Source organism: Osmia lignaria, chromosome 9 (assembly GCF_051020975.1).
Source record: "Osmia lignaria lignaria isolate PbOS001 chromosome 9, iyOsmLign1, whole genome shotgun sequence".
NCBI classification, from domain to species: Eukaryota; Metazoa; Arthropoda; class Insecta; order Hymenoptera; family Megachilidae; genus Osmia; species Osmia lignaria.
The window spans coordinates 5,054,933-5,073,242 of NC_135040.1; the positions used below are offsets into that span (position 1 = coordinate 5,054,933).

General features: G+C 44.9%; 1 protein-coding gene across 41 annotated transcripts in view; it reads right to left on the reverse strand.

Annotated features, from left to right (window-relative positions):
* LOC117606608 (uncharacterized) overlaps positions 1–18,310 on the reverse strand; it is a 74,799-nt gene that overhangs the window by 32,041 nt on the left and 24,448 nt on the right. The window contains exons 7-8 of one of the 41 annotated variants that reach the window (XM_034329590.2): positions 1,899–2,166; positions 1,000–1,018 (exon numbers count right to left, since the gene is read on the reverse strand). The exons of 25 other annotated variants lie outside the window; for them this stretch is intronic. In XM_034329590.2, coding sequence (XP_034185481.1) covers positions 1,015–1,018; positions 1,899–2,166 — 272 coding nt within the window. In that variant the 3' untranslated portion in view covers positions 1,000–1,014. Of the gene's footprint in view, positions 1–156; positions 438–563; positions 1,019–1,898; positions 2,167–3,239; positions 3,668–4,258; positions 4,537–4,601; positions 4,934–5,066; positions 5,185–6,118; positions 6,532–6,756; positions 7,133–7,300; positions 7,655–8,543; positions 8,921–11,479; positions 11,909–13,344; positions 13,742–13,914; positions 14,431–14,887; positions 15,256–15,350; positions 16,349–17,827; positions 18,261–18,310 lie in introns of those variants that run through there. 15 more of the 41 variants (XM_034329515.2, XM_034329390.2, XM_076690313.1 and 12 more) reach the window with 15 other exon arrangements.

Genomic DNA, 18,310 nt, shown 5'->3' on the forward strand with positions numbered 1-18,310 from the left:
GACAGGGTGGTACTACAACGAGAATAGTCGTCCTCACGGGACAAGGAAGACATCTATTTTGGTTATCTTGTACAGAAAACTCTGCTCACACTTTTCGCTCGGCGAGCAACGCGCAACGCGAGATCGAACGAGATCAATGATGACAGAGAATTTGTGTCCCCATCTTCGAATTTCGAACCCTCCTCCATCGAGTCAATAGAGTTTCAACGCTTGGATTCTGCTATCCTTGTGATACGTCCTGATATGCCTGTAGGTGTTCGAAGACTTTCTGTCCCTTTTACCGCAGTACGGACACTGGAACCGTGGTTCCTTCCCGCACTCGTACCTATAATGCGTCAGCATGTTCGCCTTCTTGCTGTACGAGCTACAGCACCTCGGGCAAACGTATCTCTGAACCATCAGTTCCTTTCGCTCCGTCCAGGAACCCGCGGGATGCTCTGCAAAAGAGAAACAAATCACGGTTCCGGTTAGTACGAAATCGTTCGGTATGTACAGTGTCCCTAACCGAGCTGTACAAAAGTTGAAATAACCAACAACGCTTGTTGCGATCGAGCAAAGTGAATGAATTTTTATTTTTTCGTTCGTTTAGATGAACGGTGGATTACAAATGTGTCTTGGTTGTTGCGACGGTGGCGTACAAAATGTAATCGTACATCCGTTCTCGGAAATAATTTTTGAAACAACGAGCATCCAAAGACGAGAGATCCCAGCTTCGATTTTTCGTCACGTTGAAAGCTTCTTTGCGGCTCGTGTCGTCGTCGTTATCTGCTTTTTTATTTCGTTCAACACGTGAACCATCGATGGGCTTTGAACAGAGGCATCTGTCGATGGACTCTTCTCACGTGCTTGTACACGTTCGAGCTGTACTTGGAGCCGTAATCGCAGTATATGCATCGGAAACGAGTCTCGTGGAGATTGCAGTGGGAGCGGAAGTGGCGCATCATGCAGTCCCTCGAGAGGAAACTGTGGGTGCATCGGGGACAGTTGAACCAAGGACCTTCTTTCGACTCCTGCTTACCTGCAAGCACGTATTCAATATCAACGGATGATTCTTTATATATATAAAAAAAAAAAACACAATTGATCGTCGCGTCGATAGAAAGCGGAATCAGGACAGGGACATCGATGAAACTAAGCCTAATCTTGGAATGTTTACGAATGAACGTAACAAACCCTTATGAACGTTATGAAGAAATGACATTCTCATCCTTTGCATAGGTGGTTTTCTTTTCTTTTCTTTTTTTTTTTCTCATCATCCTGATCGGAATCGTACACGATTCATACACTGGTTAATTCGCGCGTTTCACAAACGCACCGTCGCATCAACGCACAACATGATCAATCGCACGGTACAACGATGGTACAGAAGGTCATTTTCTACCCGCGTGTAGAATTACGCTGGAGAATGAAAAACGCATCCGACTGTACCCGCAGAACTCTGTCTTTACACTGTCAGTCTTTGATAAAATTATATTCGAAAGCGCGGACCTTCGACGGGATGAAGGATAATGATAATGATAATGACAATAATTAGCATATCGTTCGCTGGTTTGACTCAGTTTCTCTCCTCCCTGTTATCCCTGTCGCGTTTGGCGTTTAACGTAAAAATCTCGCTGCTACAATTTGTACAATTCTATCGGTAGCTTAATTTACAGGTCGCGCGACGAGTTTAGCATCGGTCGATCTTTCGTTCGCGCCTGAAATCCGCGACGAATCGAAGGAGCAGAATAAATTAGAAGAGCGAGAGAAAGAGAGAGAGAGAGTGAAAGCGTCGGAGGAGAAACGATCGATGCGCAACAAGTCGCGGGAAATAAAAGAAAAGAAGAAAGCTGGCGATAGAGAAGTAGTGGTCCATCGCTGCGAGGGGGTGTGTTTGTGTTCAGTAAAGCTTGACGAACCTTAGCTCCATGTCTCGGTGCTTGGCCCGTATATGCCTGTACACTGCCTGGGTATACTTGCTGCGCATATCGCAGTGAGGACACTTGAAACGCGGCAGATCGACGCACTCGAGCCTGTAGTGACGGCTCATACCCCCGGAAGTGTGAAATGTACGGGCGCATCTCGGGCAAGGAAAGCCGCGCCGGTTAAGGGACGTCTGTAGCCTCAGCATGTGCCGAGAATTTCGCACGACCCCGTGGAACTTTCCCAGGAAAATCGGCCTGAAGTCTGTAAGCAGAAAAAGAGACGAAGATGGACCGTTAGAGAGGGTGGAATTGTTTGAACGGTATTCTCCTCTGAAGCGGAGGCGTATCGCGCGGATCATACGGGAACGGGTGACCGAAACTAAAGATAAGCTGGTGGATCCGTAGGACGATTAAAAGGTGAGAGGATTCAGTGTCGTTCGTTTAGCGCGCCAATCTGCTCCCCGACATTTATTCAACGCGACGAGATTGCAACAGGATGCACTCGTTATCTTAACACGTATCTTCCAATCGAAGCTCCTGTATAATTCTCTTCCTGTCGCTGTGTACTCGAACGAATCTCTTGAATCACGAAAACGAATTTTATTTAAAAACAAGCCACTTTGCAATATCTGAAACGAAAGAAATCGAGAGTAACGTTAATTCCAGAGCAGCTGAGAATAGAATTACCTTTTCTTGCCGCGTTTCATCCATCCCCGCTGAAAATAGAATTTCGAAAACGCAATGAGAAATTAGGAACGTTTCAACGCTTGTTGATTTTCATCGGTTTTATTATTTGAACAAGAAAAAACAACGGAAGAAGGAAAATATCGGAGTCTCAATAGAGCTTGACTAGGGTGACAGGTTTCTTGTTGTGCTGACTCCTGATATGCTGATAAATGTTGGACGTCTTCTTGCTGCAGAGATTGCAGTAAGGGCATTTGTACCTAGGCGCCTGTCCGCACTCGTACCTAAGGTGGCTCAACATAGTGTCCCGTCTGCTGTAGCCGTTTTTACACTTTGGACAGTGAAATTTCCCGGTGTATGGGTCGTACACCGTATCCCTTTTCCACGAACGGTTCGCGCGATCGCCACCGAATAGGCCACCTACAAAACATCAGCATCAGAGTCACAAGGCGGTCGGAAACGAAGCGAAATTTCCTCGGGAAAATTATCCCACCGACATCGGCCAGCACGCTGGATATATCCAGAATGCATAGAAAGGCACACGAAACAAGGGATGGCATGCAGAAGAAAAGAGGAAGCGAAGGAACGCGAACAACCTGGATTATTCGCTGTTGATTCTCTCAGAAACAGCTTTTTATTCACACCCCCGATCGATATACATGATCAACGAACGCGCGCCTCGAATTTCAACGAACTTTTCTTCACGCTTAAACGCGATATCACAGACAACTGCTTCTCTCTGCAGGGACGATCACGATTCTTGATCGTGAACACGATGAACAAGGCCACGAGAGTTCAATTCTCGTTCTAGAACAACGTGTTACAAATGACAGGCTTCGAAGGATGCTTGTGCCTTATGTGATCCTGGATGTTGAACTTTTTCTTGCTCAACTTGCCGCAATACGGGCACTCGAAGCGAGGCGGTTTGCCGCAATCGTACTTGAAGTGGGCGGTGACCGCGCTCTTGGTCGTGTAACTCTTTCGACAACGTGGACAAGGGAAACGGATTTTGCTCCTTCTCGAACTTCGTTCCGGGCATTTGTCCTCGAGCCATGGTAGCGGCAACATTTGTAGCAAGGCTGAAAACAAAAAGAGATGCGTTCGATTAGTTTCGATCGGGATCGACGAGCGACCGTTTCCGTTGGACAATGGATCTTTCTCTGCTTTTTTTTTTCTTTTTTTTTTTTTTTAAGCTGCGCGCACGCGTACATCTCGAGAGTTCCTCGCGAGTTCACCGATTCCGCGAGCAAACGCGCACAGATTCGACGACGGGGGTGGAATCGCGTTTCGACGAAGGGGTGAAAACGGGGGATGGTTTCTGCGTGATAAGGCTCCTAGTAGATTGTGCTTGCAGGCTCACACACATACACACGCGCGCAACGACACGATCACTTTCGTCGAGTTAAGGACAAAACAAGTAAAGCGGTTACAGGCATCTTCAAGCTGTACGGAGACAACGTCCAAACGATTTTGCGAATCGAGAACAATTGTTATATACGCGAGAAACTCTGATCTCCTGGACGATTTTACCCCAGTTCGTTCCCTCGTCGTGTCGTTGCTTCGTTTCAACCTGCAAAATGATTCGAACGATTAATAATTTCCATCAAAATCCTCGGGATAACGTTTCAAGGAAAAGGAAAAGGATGTCGACAAATGCCTCTCGTTTAATAAATATTCTCGTACGTTTATTGTTGATTGAAAAGAAAATGAGTAAAACAAGAATGAAGAGGCGCAACGTTTACACGGTTAATCGTGATGAAGTATAACGATCTCGAGCTTCCATCCAGGATGTTTGGCGCGGATGTGCTTGTAAACGTTGTTGGACTGTTTGCTCCTCATGCCGCAGTAAGGACACTGAAATCTCGGCGGTCTGCCGCACTCGTACCTACAGTGGCGTTGCATGTGGTGCAAGTGGCGGTAACTTCTCTCGCACTTGGGGCAAGCGTACCTGACGAGCACATCGTACGGCTGATTAACGCGTCGATTCCGGGGGGTTCGTAGCGGAGTTAACCACTTCTCGGTTAATCTCGGCTTTCGCGGCAAAACGGAGCGGATAATCTCGGACGCGGGACGATTAATTGATATTTAATTAGATCACGGTGTGATATAAGCGAAAACACGGAGTGACGCACAATCCAACGTTGCATTCAGGACAGTAGTATCTTGTCTCTTTCCGTATGCGTTTCCCGTTCACGCACTTCTTCCTCGAACACTTGACGCACTGTCTGACCGGGTTAAACTTTTTCTCGGTCGGCGGTATCGTCTCCGGGAAATGCCTCTCGAGCAAACGTCGAGGAGCGGTGTTGCTGGTCGCCTGTTCCCCGACCAGCTCTTTCTCTTCCAGCCTGCAATAGAAACGTGTAGTTTGCGGAGATCCGCTCCGTCCCGTTGATCCGCGATCACCGATTGACGATTGAACGATTGAACGCGATCGAGAAGTGGTTAACGAGATGTAAAGAGAGAACGGGATTAACTAACCTCTCGTCGCTGGTGTTCGACGGTTTCTTTCCGATCCAGGAGAAACCGTGCTGCGAAGACTGTTCCATCGATCGAGCCTGGTCCTGGAAGTTGAACGATCCCGATTGATCCATCGGACCTGAAATCAAAAAGCAGGAGATCGTGATGGTACGCGTTCCCTCCACTCGACCCGATTCGAATCGAATATCGATGAAAATTGCGATGAAAGCGACGGATCGTCGGCTCGCAGGTGGTGGTGGTGGTTGCGGAAAACGAGAAACGTGTGTTCTGAGAAGAGAAAAAAAAAGAAAAGGCGAACGCAAACGGTGGAAAAAAGCCCTTTCGATGGACTCGAGAGGATACTTTATTGCGCATACGTCGATTCGACTTACATACTAACAACTTTCCAATGGATCGATCGTTGCTCGATCGAATCGATCGGCGCGATGTATTTTCCCCCGATTTTCTCTCCCTTTAATTCTTTCGCGCGTAAAATTGCCTGTTGGTAGTGACGTCGATCAGGAAGACCCGCATTCCACGGTGCTTGCTCCTGATGTGCCTGTACACGTTCGATATCTCTTTCGAGCGCATCTCGCAGTACGGACACTTGAATCTCGGCCCCTGGCCGCATCCGTACCGCACGTGCCTGCGTAGGTTCGTTTCCCTGGTGAATCCGCTCGGACAATTCGGACAGCAGAATTTCTTCGAGCCGTTCCACCAGCTGCCGTAGTTCCCGCAAGCTGAAACAGAAAACGCAGCAAGATACTCGCGCGCAGTCTAACACGCGACACGTAAATCGGATTAACGGACAGGAAGGGAAAAAGAATCGGGTGTAAAGGGTGAAAAACTGTAAAGGGATGCGAGCTCCTTTGTCCCGTCGTCGGTTTTCCAAATAACCATTCAATTCGAATCTCGATTGAATTCCATTTTTCACAGCCATCTTCGCATCCATTCCAGTATCAGAAACCGAGAACGATTCGACACGCGTTTACCAGAAATAATACATTTTATTCGTGCTAATACATCGTCGTTGCTTCTCTGAAATAACCTAAGGCAACTGTTTATTTTCTAATTTCTTAGCTTTCAGTGTCCCACTTACCGATTGCCTATCGATTCGTTTTATTAAGAAACCGGCTGTTGGTGATAAAATGATTCGATACCTTGGTTAACCATCTCCCCTGAATCGCGGTAACGATTTATCGAAGAAGATCCCAAGATCGGAAGATGTCGATCACGTAGACGTCGTTGTTCTTGTGCTTCACCCTGATGTGCTTCCGTATGTCCGGCTTCACCTTGCACAGGTAATCGCAGTAAGGACACTTGAACCTAGGTTTCTGACCGCACTGGTATCGCAAGTGACTGGTCAAGTTCCTCTTCCAAGCGAAAACGCTTCGACAGTTCGGATTCGGACAGGCGAACTTGTGAGGTTTCACGAACCCGTTGGCGAACCGATGACCCGCCGACGCCAGCAACGATCCCTTCAGCCCTGAAAAAGAATCCATCGTTCGCGATCAGACGTCCCTAAGTTCAACTATCAATCGCGAGTAACAAAATAAACGAACGAACGAATTTGAATTTCACGATTGATTTACCGAGGATCGCCTCTCCCTGCAATCAAAGAGAACAAGTGAAAAGAGCGTGTTCGTTCTCTCGTCGTGCAATAAGTGGCACGCAATATTGGTAAAAGGAACCAGTTTGTATTTCGCTGAATTTGGAAGATGGGTGTACAAAAGAGAAGGGGGATGGATATCGACGAGGGTTCGATTAGCCCAACACCGATCGCGGAATCGAAGATGGGTTGTTACACAAATCGACGACGTAAACGATCGAACCGTGATGCCTTCTCGTGATATGCTTGCTCACGTCTCCCTTAACTTTGCAACGATACTCGCAATAGGGACACTTAAAGCGTGGCTGCAGCCCGCACTCGTATCTGAGATGCCTATTCAGATTTCCCTTCCAATTAAACGACTTCCCGCAGTTCGGGCTCGGACAGACGTAAACCCCGGCCTGCGGTTTCCTATATTTCGCTTCCGGTCTCCACGTCTCGCCGCCGCCGAACAACCACCATCTTCTCTTCTCGAAATCTGAAACAAAGCAGCAGACGCAATTTTCTTCTAAAGATTAGTCCGCTCGCTGGTAATGCGACCCGCCTTTCGTGCCGCTTTTCTTCGATACATAAAATGCGCAAATAAAATATTCAGAGATCGTTTTATTTCTATTCTTACAATACGTACAAAATTCCTCTCTTAAATTAAATTAAACGATCGTGTTATAATTATTTGTACCGTGCGCTTGGCACTTGGAAAATTCTCTACTCGCGGATTGAAAAATTGTTTATCCGACGAGCTCGTCGGTGATATCGTTCAAAATCTCGATGTTGTAGTCCCTGTGGACGCTCTTGACGTGCCTCAACACGTTTCCCTTCCATTTGCCCCGGTATTCGCAGTAGGGACACCGGAAACGCGGTTCTACCCCGCACTCGTTACGCGTGTGGCTCCTCAACGTTCGTTTCCATACGAACACCTTCGAACACTTCGGACAAGGGAACTTCTTTCGGCCGGATACGTTATCGAGGAATAACGATTGCTTCGCGAATGCCAAAGTATCTGAAAGCAAAGATAAATCCTGATGGTATTATCTTGTGCTGACGGATCTCGGGGAAATCGAACGGAATCACGACGCGGCGTCGAATCCCTGCGGAGCCTACGAGCATCGTGGGCAGCTTTCTAAATCATTTTCGATTCGACGAAAATAAGAGAAAATAAAGGATCTCTGTAAATGGACAGACAATACGACCCACACGCATACAGATACTAGTGACATAAGAAAAAGCGACAAGGTACGAATACGTGGATAAAGAATTTATTTGAAGCTTATTCGAGAGCAAATGTACAAAGAAAAACAGGGCCAGCGATCTCACGAGCACGAGCGTTAATTTCTTCCGATGTCGATGCAACGAACCATGCTGCCTTGATGCTTTCGTCGCACGTGCCTGTAAACGTCGGACGTCCATCTCGAGCGGAAATCGCAACAGGGGCATTTGAAACGTGGATTCTGCCGGCACTCGTAACGCAGATGCCTGGTCAAAGAACCGCGATGAGTAAACGAGCTGCCGCATGAGTTCGAGCACCGGAACCTTTTATTCTCGGTGTAGACGACGCTGGGAAAGGTTGCGTTGATGAGCATCGGTGAACCATTCGACTCGTGGGTCTTCCATAGCATGCAAATGTCGGGTGAAACCGCGCCTGGAAAAGAAGATTCAGAAAACTGTACGCAACGGACGATATTCGTTATGATCGTAGGAGGAGAACGGAACACTCTCGAGTGTTAAACACAGAGTCTCTAATTAAAACACGGATGCACCCTCGTCGGTGATGCGTGAACAACGGATTGATACGGGAGACGAAATAATCGATAAACGACGACGAGACGTTGCGATCAAATCGATTAGATTTATTTACACTTTCAACAAGCAACTTCTCTCTTTCTCTCTGTTTCATTTTTTATCTTTCTCTTCTCTCATTATCGAGCATTCGCTGGACGACCGGTAATCTTGAGAACGTCGATCGCGTACACCTGACAATTCTTGTGCCTCCTACGGACGTGCTCGTAGACGTTGGCCGATTTCTTGCATCGGTACTCGCAATGGGGACACTTGAACCGTGGTTCCTGGCCGCACTCGTACGTCAGATGCCGGTTCAGCGACGATTTCTGGCTGTAGGCACAGGCGCAGTTAGGACACGGGAACTTCTTCGTCTTAAAGTTATCGTCTAAGCGACCGAACGACGTTTGCCTGTACATTTTTCCCACACTTTCGACTTGGACACCTCCGATACCGAAGTTGATCCCGAACACGCCGAACGTGGTTGCATCTGGAACGAAACGGATTTAGCTGATTGGAGGGTTTATCGAATGAACCGAACGTTTCTCCAAAAAATCGTGGTCGCCGGCACGTTTGCGTTCGACACCGACTAAGGAGAGGAGATCGAGGCGAAACGTAGGAATAAATTGTCGACAGCGTAATCCACAACTTTTCACCACTGACCAGTATATGTTTTATTGAACAACCTCTGTTCTTCGACAACAGTATAAAAAATTGCTAATATTTACAGATACGCGACGGAGAGAATTTCTCGACGAAAATTCAGCTTGTTGTCGTCTTCGTTTGAAATTCTACAAATTCTACAAACCCCTTAAATCCGCGCCCTTTCGCAAGCTGCTTATTTATCGTGTACACTTCGTATCCTGCCTAAACCGACGTTCATTGCATCTGATCCTGCTGTCCGCCGCCGCAAACGTCGAGCACGAACACCCTTTGACCAGGGTGCATTCTACGCACGTGCGACCTGACGTTCGACGAGTGCCTGGTGCGATACGAGCAATACGGACAATTGAACCTCGGCATTTGACCGCACTGGAACTTTAGATGATTGTACAAGTTATTCTTTCGCGTGAACGTGTTACCGCATTTCTGGCAAGGATAATTCTTCCTTTGCTCGTGCCGAACGATTTCGTAGGCGCAACGCTGACCGTGACGGATTTGATGATAACACGGATGCGATACCGGACGATGAACACCTGCGAACAGAAAGTTCAACGAAATGATGACTTCCGATCCTCTGCCAAATGCTCGTCCCGCCTTTCCTTCTTTCAAAAAAATTTTCTTTTCTTTTATTTCTTTCCCGATTCGAAGAAGGTACACAAAACGTCGTTCGCCGTCGTTGAAATAAACCATAATTATATGTATATACATGAATAATGTACAAAGCAAAATCTAATCCTGTGGTTGGCTGACCAAGGACGTGTGCGTGTGTACGAATTTGTAGCTTAGCTGACGAATGAATACGAGAGAGAAAGAGAAAGTAAGAGAGAGAAATAAAGAAAGATGAGACAAATTGTACGAATATTAGTTATTTCCAAGCGCAACAATATGAGATTGAGGAAGAAGCAAGGTGAATAAGGAGATATCTGTCGTTGAATTACCAACGGAGGAAACAAAATGGGGATGAAAAATGAAAATGATATTTTATGAATATCTCGGGAACCGGTTCGTCGGGGTGCCCTGTACACGCAATGAGGACATTAGAATGGTATTTCTCCGCACTTGACCATGCGATGAAACCGAAGGTTCAGCTTTCGGTAGCACCTTTCGCACGTGAACTTAGGCTCGACGGTGTCCCCCGTTCGTGAAAATTCATCTGCTTCATCGCTGCTCTCGATCGACTCGTTCTCCTGATTCGGTAAAGAGTAGTCGTTCTCTGAAAAAAAATCACAGATCATTCCTCTTAACCAAGATCACTTAACACAATGTTTGAGGGACATTTTGCGCCTGGCCTTGAGCCTAGCGGGGGCGAAATACATCACAATTATAACACAATAAATAACAGAAGTAGTATGTTGTGGAACTGTTACAAAGACGATGGTAACATAATCCGTCGTTAAAAAACACGTATAAATACAGGACCGTACTTCCACCAACAGACAATGAAAACAGACTTTTACATGTACCTCAAACCACCACCAGTTTTAAAAAAAAAGGATTTATCCGTGTCCTCACAACGATGTGTGAATTCTACGCGCTGCCTTCTTTGCATAAGGATTATTTTATTTCTCTTCAAACCCACCCTGTGTGCACAATAAACAGAAAATCGGCGCAAAAGTATCGGCAACGAACGAGAGACGATTAAAAATGTAAGGAAAATTTTATAAAAGACCACTAAATAAAAATGAAACTTCAGGTTTATCTTCAGTGTTGCACGCTCATCAGATCGATGACGTAGACTTCTCTGTCCGGATGCTTTCTACGCACGTGGGCTCTAACGTTCGACGTGTGTTTCGTCCTGTAAGGACAATAGGGGCAGTTGAACCGGGGCGACTGTCCGCAAGCGTACTTCAAATGATGCTGAAGATTGTAACGCCAGTTGAAAGACCTGCCGCACTTTGGACATAGATGAGTCGCTTTGCGGATCGCTCCGTTCCAGCCGCAATCGTCGATCCGATTCGATGGCTCCTCTGGAAAATGCATACACGTGTCTTACGATTAATTTTTCTCTCACCCTCCGGGGCGTTCCGATGCGAATCACCCGCCGTTTTCGAACTTCACGAGGGACAAAGGTTTGCCTTTCGACGACGCTCATGAATTGCGTATCTGCGTCTATGAAATAAAAAATGAAAACAGCAACGGAAGAATATTTTGCAAAGCCGGATGCGCATATGCCGGGTTGGTTGAGAAATTAGAAAAAAGAAAAGTAAAATAGAACGCAACGATCGAGTCTATCGTCGATCGATTGGCGAATTTCTGTAAAATTTCATTTCTTACGTTTATTACAAGACGTTGTCATACAAGTACAATGTTGCTTATAGTTTTGTACGATTCGGCGTTTTATTATAATTCCATCGTCTTTTCTCGTCGACCCGTTCTCGATAATTATAACGAACAGACGTGAATCATCGACGCTTCGTTACTCCTTTCTTTCATTATATTCGTTAGCTTTGAAAAATCGGACTAGAACGATTCGGTTTGAATCGCAGGACACGACTTTATCCTTCCAACATCTTACAGACGTCGATGGCGTAGACGTTGTTGCCCGGATGCTTTCTGCGCACGTGGGCTCGCACGTTCGACACATGCTTCGTCCTGTAAGTACAGTAGGGACAGTTAAATCGCGGCAACTGGCCGCACTCGAACTTGCAATGATAGTAGAGATTGTTCTTATGACTGAACACGCTCGGGCATGTCGGGCAAGGAAATTTCTGCTTCTCCCCGACGATCAGCTTAACGGGCACGACGGCTTTCGAATTACTCCGACGCCTCTTCCCCGTCGACGACGCGTACGTGAAAACTTCCGGTGGAAAAAAGTCTGAAACAAAAAAAGTGACAAACGATTCGTGAAATAGATGCTGCTTGTTTACGAGGATATTTATCATTTTCTTTCTTTCCGACGAATTCGATCGGGTAGACACTTGTGGCTAGAAACGATTATTCGTAGGCAAGGAACGACGGAAATTCGGAGGAACGGAAGTTGGAATCTGGATCAGTAAAGTCAGAATGAATTGAAAGTTTGATATATATTTCGAGAGAAACTCTATTGCCTTCAAAGAGTACATCGAATAAGTTCACACATTTCGTCGAGAAAAGGGGTTGAAAAACTGTGATCTAAATCTAAGTTAGAACTTCGCTCCTCGTAGAAGGTTAATCGGGGAACCGGAAGTGGTTATTTGGCTCATCGAGCATGTCTTTCGAAATTGATGCTCGTTGAAATTCTTTTTACCAGCGAGACATGGTCCGTCGACGAACCGTACAAAATGGAGACTCTCACTCCTGAAAAGAAAGGACATCGCTATCAATTCTTCTACCATACTGACGATTAAGAAGATTGCTCCAATTGTACTTTCCATGAAAAATAATTAGAAAAGTAATAATTCGAACAATCCTCCCTGCTGATTAACACAACGTTCGATCCGTACCGATTGTTTCTTTAACGAGCGCGCTAGGAGGCAGGAGCAGGAGGATAAGGATACTTCCGTTGTTTGGTCGATCGAGGTATCCTTCTCTTCCGGCGGTTACCAATCTTCCATGGAAGCGATTTGATACTGGGTTGCGGTGGACGTTGCTACTGCTGCAGTTGGCAAAGATCGACGGTGTACACCTCTCTTCCCGGATGGCACTTGCGGACGTGTCTGCGAGCGTTCGAGATGTGCCTGGCGCGATAAATGCAGTAAGGACAATTGAATCGCGGTTTCTGGCCGCACTCGAATTTCTGGTGGTAGGTCAATCCACCTTTCCGGCTGAACACGCTGCTGCAATTACCGCAGGGAAACTTTCGTACGATCATCGGCGTTGCATCGGATGGTAGAATGCACGGCCCGTGATCGTATCGACGTTGAGGAGGATAGTTTTCCGACGACGACGACGAGCAACTCGTCGGCAACGGTCCCCCGAACACGCAGTACTTTAAAACGCCTGCAACACAAACAAAAACACGATACCCCCGTAAATGATTGTTCCTCGTTATGCCGGTAATCCCTGCGAACGAACACAGATCGTGGCTAGAAGGAAATTTATGAATTCTGAGGGGCTGGCGTCAAACCTTCTTCGGTTGTCGATCCCCGAAGCCGCGTTACGTCCATCGACCAACCAGGATCTTCCAGTGAAGAAGTTAGGATGAAATAAAGAAACGAATCGTTGTGCATCGTGTGTCGTGATAATTAATTATTATTTTCTTTTTATTGAGCCAACGAAACTGGTAAGCGAGACGAAACATGACAAGAGGAAAGGAGGAAAAATAATTACACAAATTACTACACGAGGGTACACGATAAATGAACGGATCGAACGAAACTCGTCGCCGATTAAAATGCTTGTCCGGTCTCGATGGAATTCGCGTCTTCCACGAAGGAACCATATCCTGGCTCGCGGGATACGTCGATCACGCTAACTTTGTACTCGCGATGCTTCCGGCGAACGTGAGCGCGTATGTTGGACGATTTCTTAGACGCGTAGTGACAGTACGGGCAACCGAATCTAGGCAGCTGACCGCACTCGAACTTTAGATGAGTGTAAAGATTGTTCTTCCGGTTGAAGCAGCTCGTGCATTTCGGGCAGGGAAATCTGCCCTCGTTCCGTTCCTGAATATCTGCCTGCCTCGGGAACGCGTTGCACGGTATCTTGAAGCCGCCCAGGTGTTCCAGATCTGCAAGAAAACGTTTGGTACTCGTCAGGGTACTAACGAACGCGTTTCCCGTTTATTCGAGGCCGATCGAATCGCGCTGGAACGTTTGCAAAGACAAATATCACGACGACAGCCAATCGGGAACACGCTTACTTTCTCTCCCTCTCTTTTAAACAATTTTCTTTCAAACACGCATCTCGTTGGATTTTCAGGCAGGATGAATCGGAACTTTATTTCTTAAATAAATTGTTTGCGTACAAAATGTCCCTATGTGTGTGTGTGTGTGTGTGTGTGTCTCTCTGTGTCGAAATGAATTGGCTAAACGTAATTCTACGGTCTACGTTTTACAAGAACCGTGAGAGAGTTTTTTAGCATCGGTCCGATTCGATGGATGAATCGGAACGGCGATCGGGATTAAACGCATGTCGCGTTCAGATCGATCACGTATACGTCGCAACCGAAATGTATGGTCCTGACATGCGCGCGTATGTTGGACGTTTTCTTCGAACGGTACTCGCAGTAAGGACACTTGAACCTCGGCAACTGGCCGCATTCGTACTTGAGGTGCTTCTGCAGGTTATTCTTCCGATTGAAGACGCTGCTACAATTCGGACAGGGAAACCTGACGTTGTGAACTTGTTGGAAAGCGAAGGACATGGACACGACGTCCCCCCGTTCGCCCATTAGACGTTCCAAGCAAAACGGATCGTCTGCAAACAAAAGAAAGCATTGCAAAACGCTACCCGTCTCAGAATGGATCGCGAGCCGTCGATTCGTTATCGATTTTTTCCCCCACGTGATCGGGCCATAAAGAAGAGAAGAAAATTAGCGAGAAATGAAATATGGGATTTTCGAAATTGGTTCAAACAATACACCGTCCGTTCTATCGACCAGAATACCAAGAGTATCGTGAAAGGACACGAGCTCTTCTTTTTCCTTTATCGTTGTATTTGCCTGAGATGCACCAAATCGATCATCCACGAGAAATTTTCGATCGCTCGACTTCCTCCTCCTCGCTGATCCAATAGCTGAAAATGTCCTTGTTACGCCACAGGATTCCTTGCAACGCACCTGCAAACAACAATCCGAACTTCTAGCGCACAGAAATTCTATGAATTTCCACTCGCACGAAATAAAAGAAAAAAGGAAAACCCATCGGAATACAGCTTTAAGCATGGTTTTTTATTTCAAAGCCGAACGGTAATAGCGATCACACAGATTGGCGCGAGGAACAGCCAAGAATGGTGACCGATAAATGTCCTGTACGTAGACCGCGTTGCCCTCGTGTTTCCGGCGTATGTGCTTCTGTATGTTGGACGTCTTCTTTGAAATTAAATCACAGTAGGGGCACTTGAATCGCGGCGGTTGACCGCACTCGTATCTCAAGTGCGTCAGGAGACTTCGTTTCTGTCCGAACACGCTGCTGCAATTCCCGCATGGATACCTGGTGTCGTTCGGTAGCCAGCTAGTCCTGTAAATTCTGCCATTCTCTGCCGGATGAGAGAACGATCTCGACGCGGCAATGAGTTTGAAACCTGAAAAAATTGAATCGCTTAGTCAGTACACGATTCGATGGAACTGGACGACGATGACGACGACGACCACCGACAATTCATTTTTTTCTTTCAATTAATCGGCCCAATTTCGCTTAGAAATATAAAGGCGAGCGAGCATCACTTTCTATTTCTTCGATAAATATGAAAATTACAAAACCATTCGTGTCCGTGTACGTGTACGTGTCTGATATCGGCGATTGCAGGGTGGAAGAGACAAGTGGCTTGTAACGATCATGCTACGAACAAAGAAAGGGAAGATCGTGGCGGAAATAACGTGACATGTAGTTTCTGGGGATGCGGAAAACAGTTTCGGCAAATCTTTATTCAGATCAATGGATGACAAAAATGTAATGAAGGAACCGACGGTGATTGTTCTCCTGTAAACGAATTTTTGGAATAATTATTGCACCACGTGTGCCTCGACCCGTGTGAAAAATACAATGCAAAGAATCAATAGAATGTTAGTCGATTTCAAAAGAATCATTTCGATGAAGGTTTCTAAAGAAATACTTCCAGCGATATGTATAGCGTTATCTTTCTCCTCTTGATCTTAATTCTCCACTTAATCTTCCTCTCTCGTGCATCGTTCCTTTTATGTTTGATGGTAAAAAAAATTAATAACGAATCCTGGACAGTTGTTTGTAGAGGTCGATGATTTGCAACTTTTCGTCCTTGTGCATTCGTCGCACGTGAACGTACATGTTGGACGAGAATTTCGCTCTCTTGGTGCAGTAAGGACACTGGTAACGCGGTTCCTTGCCGCACTGAAAATGACAGTGGGTTTTCATGTCGGACAGTCTGGTGTAACCGCTGTTACATCTCGGGCAGTAAAACTTCTTTCTAGTCGGGGAATTTTGTAGCGTAACGTTATCGGGCCAGTGAACGGAGGTCTGGGAACGTATCGGCTGACGACGATAGGAACCGGATGGTTCCGCGTACAGGAAGGACTCGTCCTTCGCCTCTTTCCCGACAGCATCGCTTCCAGGCCGATAACTTTCGACCCTCACCGATGCTCTGGTGGTTACCATTTGCGGACGCATAAGCGACGAATGCATTTGGCCGTACATCGAATCTAGAAAAAAACAATCGAATCGTTGTTGTTGGTTAATGGTTAGAAGAAAGGAACGCGAGACCAACGAACTGACGACATTCGATAGATATAAATACAGTGTGCGTGTTTTTCATCCATGCTCAGCTACATCGTTTCTAATTGAAATCGACGAATTTTCTCTACAAAAAATTCGTAGGATCTTACGTTTTCTCTTTATCTTGCCTTCTTCCTACCATCGCGCCCCTGATCGATAGTCAATTATACGAGAGGAAGAACTGTCCTTGGCAATTCTTACTTTTCTGGACAAAATTATCATCGATTATACGGTGCGTTTATTTTCATTACATAACAGCCGTTGTTTTATACAAATATAGGGAACAATTTTTTAAAATGAGGAAGAAATTCGTGGTCGAAGTTTTGGGATATCTATTTAATTGTTTCAATTAAATAAAAGGAGTCTTCTACTTTTAGTTTTTCAAAATTAGGCTTTAGGAATTTTAAGGATCCTCCGTTTCGTACAATTTAAACGATTAATACGTTCACCACGTATGAATCAAATACGATTCACACTACATTTGTTCGCACTGAAATTTTTCTTTTAGGCCGCGTGCTTCACCCGTGATAATTGCCTATTATACGGCTTTTATTTTTACTTGATTCAGGCCAGATTTTAAGGGTACTAGTGTTGAATAAAACAATAACAATGATGCTGAATATTTATTTATAATATAAGTCATTATGTCAAATCATAAATTTTTCATTAAGAAATTGAAAAACTAATTTTAAGAAAAGGACGAACAATAGGCAAATAGATATGAAAATAAAAAAAATAATTAAGTGAAAATATTACTAAATGGTTACAAACGGTAGTAATGCCTCGAAACAAGACAGAAAAAACAGCAACATCTTTTGCACCTTTTACATTTCCACCGTTTAGCCATGGATAAATCTGAAGCAACATGTACAGCTATTTTTGGCACAGACCCCTTCTAAAATATGCTCTTCCTTATCTGAAACAGAAATGACATTATTTTCCTTTTGTGTAATTCCAAGTAACTCTTTTGCGATTTCTTTTTCTAAATTTTGTAATGCTGATGTTTCTATCAGTAATTCGTTCAATTATTTCCTAAACTATTAAAGATACAAGAAATTACTTTGATGGTCATTGCAAGGTAACAGGGGGCAACATTTTGACGTAGACGAATTGTTTTCTGCATTGTTATTTTCAAAAATATCATGGCAAAGTTTGGTTTTTTAAATGGAACTATATATTTTTCTTTCAATCATTTGATGATGTTTTTGAAGTCGAATTCATTAAGCTTTCATGTACACACTTGATTTTCATTTGTTTTCGAGATATTGCGCTAACAAATTTGGAGATTTTTCACGGATTCGTCTTGCACCACGATAAGAAAAATGATATTGTCGAAGGAAATATCCTACTATAAAATGAAACAAAAGAAATAAAATATAGGCAGTAAAAAAAAAAATATTAAAAAATTGAAACAGGAATAAAATTTATTAGAACAATTATTGTTATATTACATTCTTTTAGCCGCCGTTGATGATTTTTATTACGGTTCTTTCTTTTTCTTTTTTAACTGTCTATACTTTTATTAAGTATCCTTGGGGCACCTAAAGGTTTTACGATATACTCGTGTTAAATGAGTCAAGTTTCTCGCATACATATGTAAATGTAAAGTTATGTATTATTGCATCAGGAAGAGGGTTTGATACATTTTCAATAATTAAATTTCAAGAAATCTCAAGAAATTCAAACTCGTTCAGCAAAGATTTTTGGTGTCAAAGTAGAATAATATATTTGGAGATGCCAGAGAGACGAATCTTCTATAACTTTTCCGTCCATTCCGACATTTTTCTGCTTCCCATTTCGATGTTTAGCTTCTCAAGTGCTCCCAGCCGCGATGGCAATCTGAAAACACCAAAACAACGTATCAGTAACAGCAGGCTGAAAATCAAGAA